The sequence below is a fragment of the Manihot esculenta genome, chromosome 16 (genome assembly GCF_001659605.2).
Source record: "Manihot esculenta cultivar AM560-2 chromosome 16, M.esculenta_v8, whole genome shotgun sequence".
Lineage (NCBI taxonomy): Eukaryota > Viridiplantae > Streptophyta > Magnoliopsida > Malpighiales > Euphorbiaceae > Manihot > Manihot esculenta.
The window spans coordinates 7,690,953-7,698,877 of NC_035176.2; the positions used below are offsets into that span (position 1 = coordinate 7,690,953).

At 36.0% G+C, this 7,925-nt stretch overlaps 2 protein-coding genes across 2 annotated transcripts; one reads left to right on the forward strand and one right to left on the reverse strand.

Annotated features, from left to right (window-relative positions):
• Positions 1 to 263: 263 nt before the first annotated feature.
• Positions 264 to 4,258, forward strand: LOC110604140 (receptor-like protein kinase). Its single transcript, XM_021742254.2, has 2 exons — positions 264 to 3,594; positions 3,687 to 4,258. The coding sequence occupies exons 1-2, from the start codon at positions 630 to 632 to the stop codon at positions 4,064 to 4,066; spliced, it is 3,345 nt and encodes a 1,114-aa protein (XP_021597946.1). The 5' UTR covers positions 264 to 629; the 3' UTR covers positions 4,067 to 4,258.
• Positions 4,259 to 4,372: 114 nt separating this feature from the next.
• On the reverse strand, positions 4,373 to 6,659 carry LOC110604141. The gene is made up of 2 exons (XM_021742255.2): positions 6,344 to 6,659; positions 4,373 to 4,840 (listed from the first exon to the last, which is right to left on the reverse strand). Exons 1-2 carry the CDS (start codon positions 6,542 to 6,544, stop codon positions 4,640 to 4,642), a joined length of 402 nt encoding a protein of 133 aa, XP_021597947.1. The 5' UTR covers positions 6,545 to 6,659; the 3' UTR covers positions 4,373 to 4,639.
• Between the last annotated feature and the right edge of the window lie 1,266 nt (positions 6,660 to 7,925).

Below are 7,925 nucleotides of genomic sequence, written 5' to 3' on the forward strand. Positions count from 1 at the left end.
TTATTTTTGATTAATAGACTAATAGTAAAATAAATAAAAAGTAAAGGAGATTCTTTAATTGAGAAAAAAAGTATTTTAATGTGATTTTAAAATTATAAAAATATTTTAATTAATTAATGTATACGGATAAAATAGTTAATAATTATTATAAAAAAAAAAAATTAGTTGAAACAACATGGTGTCAGCCACCCAACTCAACCTCCGTATTATTTAAAGTAAAATTGAAGTGAGTATCATTTCACTTAAATTTTCTATATAAAAGAAAATGACAAAAGCCTGAAAGAGGGTTTCCCTTGGTTAGTGGGTTCGTACTTCCCAGAATTTGACTTCTGCTGTCAAAAACCAGAAAGGACCTTGACGTAATCAAAGAACATTCCATAAAGCAAAAGTCAAAAAAGCTGTATGAACTCTCAACACACGGACACCTTGGTCCTTGAATTCAAATCAGATTTTCACACAAGTAGCAGACCCATATATTCAATGCTTCCCAACTCTCCAACCGTACCCAAGCCCAAGCCCAAGCTCATCATCCACCGTCACCTCCACCGAGAAAAGGTTGCTGAAGGTGGTTTATTTCTTTCTTCCCATTTCCCAACTCCATCTAGCCTTTCTTTCTTTTCAATTCAGCTATGTCTCTTGTTTTCAATCATTTTTTGCTTCTGTATTGTTTCATTCTATCTGTCTCTGTTGTTTCTGCTCTCAACTCTGATGGGTCCACTCTGTTATTGCTTGTCACCTACTGGACTTTTGTGCCTCCTTCCATAGCTTCAAGCTGGAACGCTTCTTACTCTACTCCTTGTTCTTGGGTAGGCATTCAATGTGACAATGCTTCTCACTCTGTAGTCAGTGTTCAACTCCCTGGTTATTCAATTTCTGGCCCTCTGGGGCCAGAAATTTCGCGCCTTTTTCACTTGCAGACCCTGGATTTGAGCAACAACAATTTCTCTGGTCACATACCCTCTCAGTTGGGCAGTTGTAAGCTCCTTGAGTCCCTGGATTTGTCCGCCAATGGCTTTACTGGAGAAATTCCCGATGATTTTAAGTACCTGCAAGCTTTACGCATCCTGAATTTGTACTCTAACTCCTTGTCTGGTGAGATACCTCAATCTTTGTTTCTAATTTTGAGCTTGGAATCTGTGTATTTGAACAACAACAATTTCAGTGGTTCAATTCCTAGTAGTGTGGGCAACCTGAATCAAGTTTCAGAACTATGGTTGAATAGTAACCAGTTATCTGGTACCATTCCAGATTCTATTCGGAATTGTACTAGATTGCAAGGACTCTATTTGAATGACAATCATTTTGTTGGTCCTTTGCCAGAGACTCTCACCAATGTCAAAAGCCTTGAGTATTTATATCTCAGTCATAATAATTTTCAGGGTAGCATTCCTTTAGGTTTTGGCAATTGCAAGAATTTGAGAGAAATAGATTTTTCATTCAATGAATTTAGTGGGGGTCTTCCACCAGATTTGGGAAATTCTAGTAGCTTAACAACCTTAGTCATTGTCCATAGCAACTTAACAGGCATCATCCCTTCTTCCTTTGGCCTACTAGACAAGCTTTCTGCTCTTGACCTTTCTGAAAATCAATTGTCTGGGAGAATTCCCCCTGAACTTGGAAATTGCAAGTCCTTGACAAGCTTAAAATTATACACAAACAAGCTTGAGGGAGAAATTCCTGGTGAATTGGGAATGCTAACTGAGTTAGAAGATCTTGAATTGTTTAGCAATCACTTGAGTGGTGAAGTTCCAGTTAGTATTTGGAGGATTCCCAGCCTCAAGTACTTCCTTGTGTACAATAACAGTCTTTCTGGTGAACTACCTCTTGAGATGACTGAGCTCAAACAACTAAAGAACATTTCATTGTATGACAATCTGTTCTCTGGAATCATACCCCAAAACTTGGGAATCAACAGCAGCTTATTGCAGCTGGACTTCACTAGAAATAATTTCACTGGTGAAATTCCTCCAAATCTTTGCTTTGGAAAGCAATTAAGGGTTCTTAATTTGGGTCGAAATCAACTTCAAGCCAGCATTCCTTCTGATGTGGGAAGTTGTCCAACACTTTGGAGATTGATCCTTAGCAAGAATAATCTCTCGGGGACCCTTCCAAAATTTGCCGAAAATCCAAACCTTTCCCACATTGATATCAGTAAAAATGATATTTCAGGTCCAATTCCACCAAGCCTGGGGAACTGTATTAATCTCACTTATATTGATTTTTCCATGAACAAGTTTATCGGGTTTATACCTCCAGAGTTAGGCAGTCTTGTAAAGCTTGAGCTTGTCAATCTTTCATATAACCAACTGGAAGGTTCTTTGCCGTCTCAGCTGTCTAATTGTTACAAATTAGATAAGTTTGATGTGGGGTTCAATTCTTTGAATGGTTCAATTCCCTCGGGTCTAAGGAATTGGACAAGTTTATCTGCCTTGATTTTGACTGAGAATGAGTTTACTGGGGGAATTCCAGCTTTTCTATCAGAACTTGAAAAGCTTACAGAGGTACAAATTGGTAGGAATTTGTTGGGAGGTGAGATTCCTTCATCCATTGGATCGCTCGAGAATCTGCAATATGCCTTGAATCTCAGCAGTAATGGATTGAGTGGTGCAATTCCCTTGGGGCTGGGGGATTTGAGCAAGCTAGAGCGGCTCGATATATCTAACAACAATCTGACAGGAACTTTGTCAGTTCTTGATAAAATCCATACATTTGTCCTGGTAAATATCTCAAACAATCACTTCACAGGGCCAATACCAGACACAATGATGGACTTGCTTAACTCGTCACCCTCATCATTCATGGGCAACCCTGACCTATGTGTCAATTGTATTCTATCCAATGGCTCAACATGCATCAAAAATGGAAATTTAAAACCATGTGCAAGTCGATCGAGCAAACAAAAAGGCCTTGATCAATTCAAAATTCTGATGATAGTCCTTGTTTCGATGGTTGCTTTTGTTGTTCTTGGACTTGTTTGTATGTTTGCCTTGCATAGAAGAAGACTTAGGCGGCACGATGAGATTGCAGCTGAAGGGGGGTCACCTTCATTACTCAGCAGATTGATGGAAGCTACTGAAAATCTAAATGATAGATATATCATTGGGAGGGGAGCTCATGGAACTGTTTACAGGGCTTCATTGGGCGAAGATGAACTTTTTGCTTTGAAGAAAATTACATTTAATCATAAAGGAGGAAACAAAAGTATGGTTAGAGAAATTCAAACAATTGGGAAAATCAGGCACCGAAATCTGATCAGGTTGGAGGAGTTTTGGTTGAGAAAGGATTATGGACTAATCCTATATAGGCACATGCAGAATGGGAGCCTTCACGACGTTTTGCATGGATCAAATGCATCAAATCTCGACTGGAATTCACGCTACAGGATAGCCATTGGAACTGCTCATGCATTGGCCTATCTCCACTATGATTGTGATCCTCCTGTCGTGCATAGAGACGTGAAGCCAGAAAACATTCTGTTAGACTCTGATATGGAGCCTCATATCTCAGATTTTGGTATAGCTAAGATTCTGGATCAGACTTCTGCTTCAGGGCACTCCAGCTTAGTTGTGGGTACATTAGGGTATATTGCACCAGGTAACCTTTTATTTTCTTTTTCCTGCAAATTTTTAGGTAGTACTTGATTCTATATTCATATTTCTAAAACAAATCACTGTTTGGTTTGATAGAAAATGCATATACAAAAGCAAAGAGCAAGGAGTCCGATGTTTACAGTTATGGAGTTGTTTTGCTCGAACTAATAACCAGAAAGAAGGCACTGGATTCATCATTCACAGAGGGAACAGACATTGTGAGTTGGAGTAGGTCTACATGGAGCAACACAGAAGAGATTAGCAGGATTGCTGATTCAAGCCTTGCAGAGGAATCCTGTGATTCCAATCTCATGGACAAGGTTATTGATGTGTTTCTGGTGGCCTTGAGATGTACAGAAAGAGAGCCAAGAAATAGACCAACAATGAGAGATGTTGTGAAGCAATTGCTAAAAGCAAATGTCTCCATAAAGCCATTGCACATTTGCTCTAGCAAGGACTTAGAGAGTTGTGTTTGAGCAGAAGAGATTGGCTAGGCTAGGCTAGGCAAGGCAGATCAGTGTTAAGTTTTCTGTATAGATAGGTAGGCCTTGTTGTCTTGGTTGAAGACAAGTATAGAGTATATGTTGCATTTGTTGCAGTTAAAATTTTTTACTCTAAATAGAATTGAAATGAACAAATGTTTAGTATTATATGATGTCCTCCTGTAGTACTGTTCTATTTTTTTCCTTTTTCATTTCTTAATTTTTCATTTAGTGTGCTGGACCACTGTGGTATGGCATCAGAATAAAATGGAAACAAATGGACCTGTTGGAATCATGCAGTGCAGCTAAACATACATTATTGTTTTCATTCACAAGACCCAGATTCAAGCCTAGGTAATCCCATCCACTGCTACCAAGAAAAGGCTAATATGGAACGCAATTGAGGGGATAAAAAAACCTAAACAGTACAGAGTATAATTTGCAGTCCGAAACAAACCCAGCATGCTATCAGTTTGCACAACATCAAAAACTGTTCTCGCTCTGCCACCATATAATAATAACCGGAATCAGTATGTAACATCCAGCAAAGACCCAATTACAAATCTACTACTTTTTGTCCTTTTCAATCTTCTGCTCCTTGTCAGATTCCATGTTGTCTTGCTTTGGTATTGGTTGAATTCTTACATAAGGATTCCGGGTTAATGTCTCTCCTTTCAAAGCAGCAACGTAGCGATCATTTGTGTCCTGCTTTCGCTGCAGCTCTCCCAAGTATTCTGCTAGTCGCTCTTGATTAACTTTCCCCATCATCTGATTTAGAAATTCAACAAATAAATGCAATGATATCAGTAGAAAGGAAAAGCTTAAGCATAGTCATCTAGGGCACAAAAGGGTCCTAGAGAGAGAAATGTCAAAGCAAAAATAACACTTGCAGCTTGCAGGTAAAAAATTCAATATTATGAGTGTATGACCTAATATCCACAACAAATTCAGCATATTACAAACTGGCCAAAGCTGTCAATCTTCAAAGTATCAATCAAAAGAAGTCAATCTAACCATCAGCTAATAGAACACAAGATGGATATGGACTTCACCAGATAATATGAAGCTTCTCCATCAGTCTTTTTGACTCGCAGCAATTTGAGAACTCCAAAACAATGCTATTAAAAATAAGTATCACGACTATTTAAGAGTAATAAGTACTACATTATGCAGTTTATTGGGGGGGATAACTATGTGGTATATAAAAGAAAAAGTCATCTTGTTTGGTAAAGATGTTCTTCAACATGTTCACAAAAAAAGATAAAAAGAAAAAAAAGAACTGAAAAGAACATGCACACACACACACACACACACACTTACTGGCTATTAGAACAAGAACAAAGATTAGCCAAGGAGGGAGGTGATTAAGATTACAACAATTAGATGGCATTTCCAGTGTGCATGAGCTCTGAATTCAGGTAGTTGGATGATTTTAGGTCCAGTGGTGGTAGCGTTTAAAGATGAGAGAGTTAGTGATAGCAGTCTTTGCTAATAGGAGAGGCACTACAGGAATGCTAGTACTTAAAGAAAAAATTCCATCCTTTTCTTCTGCCCCAATGGAGTGTCAATTAGTAAAGATAGTCATGAGCTGCCTGAAATGCGCTTGCAAATCATTTTAATTAAACTTAATTCTAATCAAGTAGAACTCAAACTTAAGCAGTGAATTTAGTTAAATTCCAAGTATTAAAATGCTGCACTTGAGTGGATCAGATGCGTAATCAAGCATTAAGCTGTTATATAGTTTTATGTATATATTTTATATTATCCATAATTTTCAAACAATAATTTATGAAATTTTTCGACCTTCAATTCAAGATTAAGTAAATGAATTAGTTCCCATGGCAATTGTGCTGAGTCAATGTCAAATTGGGTCTGCATATAAGAGTATCCCATTGAATCAAGCCCAAGGATGACAATTATCATTCTATAGGGTTTAAGTTGATCTTCAAACATCATGTTTTCAAACCAAATCATGTTCAGATAGCATATTGTACTAACTCAACTCAGTTTGATTAAACCCCTATATATTTATCAGACCAAGTGAGAGAAGGGTTAGCATGTGGGATGAAGGGTATAAAGGGTTTACTTCAATCGAATTACACCCCTCCAACTACCAGTTAACTCCGATCTGATCATCTTAAAGGGTTTAACAAATTTATAAAAAGCAATTAAATCCAATTGTAGAACCCGAGGAATGACAAATGAATTTAAGAGTTGAAGCATATTTGGGGATTTAAAACTATAAAGATAATAGATGCAATAAGAGCGTACTAGGGATTCAGGGCGGGCGTTCTGGCGGAGACGGGCCTCAAGCTCTGGGTTGCGGGAGTTTGTGAGCTGCATGACGCAATAGCCGATAACACCAGGAACAACGCCGCAGACGGTGGCGAAGGTAAAAAAGAAGGACTTAGAGTCTCTAGTCTTCCTCACTATCCATCTCCATGTTTCGCTCTTCTCCCAGAGAATCGACATTTTTATCACCCTTTAAACCCTTGCAGCAAGTGAAGTCTGGCTTGCCTTGCCTTACTCTCCTATTAAGAATTTCGAGTGTCTGCGCCTCTACGGTAGCTGGACCTGGCCAAGGGAATGAAACGCCAGTCCGACTGATTTAACGGTTTAGATTGGTTTTGGTCAACGGTTTCGGTTTGAAATAATTTCAGTTAAAAACCGTTTTGATTTGAAGAGGTTTTTGCTGATTTTGATTTGAGTTTCAATAATTTTAAAATTACACTAATATTATTATTCTAATAGATAATCAGCACATAAATTTATGCTTTATAGTTTTATTAGATATAAGTTATTTACTTTCTAGTATGCAAAATTAAAGAGAAATAGTTTTTAAAATAATAATTTATATTTTAATCCTTAAAATTTAATATAATTAACATATTAATTCTATAATTTTAAAACCAAATATTTAAGTTTGTATATTTTATAACCATTTATATTAACTTAAGCATCATCTCCACTAGCAACCTTACCCTCCAACAGCAACATTACTCTCCAAAGAAATAGGAGGAATATGAGAAAATAATTATGGACTTTGTAATTTTTTATGCAGAGCGATTGTAAGTAGGGATGCGCAGTATTTAGTTTAAATCAAAAAATCGATCGAATTAAATTAATTTAAAATTTTAATTTAATTTTTTATTTATTTTGATTTGATTCGATTTTTAATTTTAAAAGTTTTAGTTATTTCAGTTCGATTTTGATTTGAAAAAAATTAAAAAGATTAAACTGAATCGATTATTGATAATAATATATTATTTTCAATAATATAGAGATTAAATCGGTTAAAATATTTCAATTAGATTTTAAAATACTAAAAATAAAGCGTAAAAATAAAAAATTTATTAAAAATTTAAATCGATCAAAACGAACTAAATCAAATTGAATCAGACCGATTCAGTTTGATTTAATTTCTAATCAAAATCGATCCGATTTGATTTTTATAAATGCTAAAATTTTAATTTTTAATCTATTAAATTCGATTTAATTTTATTTTAAATCAAATCGACTAAATGCGCGACCTAACTTGTAGGTATCCGGCTAGATTTGATATATACAGCCATAGTCAAGGGAAAGTTTCATGCGAGGTGCTCGTTTGTTTCTATACCTTCTTTGTTTGTCATGGGCTTAACTATTGTTAATTAACTTGAGTCTTGTATTATTTTTTTAAAACCTCTCATCAAATTCTCCCAACTTCGTGAGAGAACATCAAAGTCAGCCTTGTGAGAAAAGAACCATCAATATGTTTTTGTGATTGATAATCTGAATAGTTGTTATTATTTGCGACTAAAGTGTATTATAAAATGATAATCAAAAAATTAAAATATTTAAAATTTATTAAATT

Excerpts from the sequence above, each read along its gene's own strand:
- LOC110604140 (XM_021742254.2), top strand. The coding sequence starts at position 630 with ATGTCTCTTGTTTTCAATCATTTTTTGCTTCTGTATTGTTTCATTCTA. Across the intron at positions 3,595-3,686 it reads ATTAGGGTATATTGCACCAG|AAAATGCATATACAAAAGCA; the intron begins GTAACCTTTTAT and ends TTGGTTTGATAG.
- LOC110604141 (XM_021742255.2), bottom strand. The coding sequence starts at position 6,544 with ATGTCGATTCTCTGGGAGAAGAGCGAAACATGGAGATGGATAGTGAGG. Across the intron at positions 4,841-6,343 it reads ACGCCCGCCCTGAATCCCTA|ATGATGGGGAAAGTTAATCA; the intron begins GTACGCTCTTAT and ends TTTCTAAATCAG.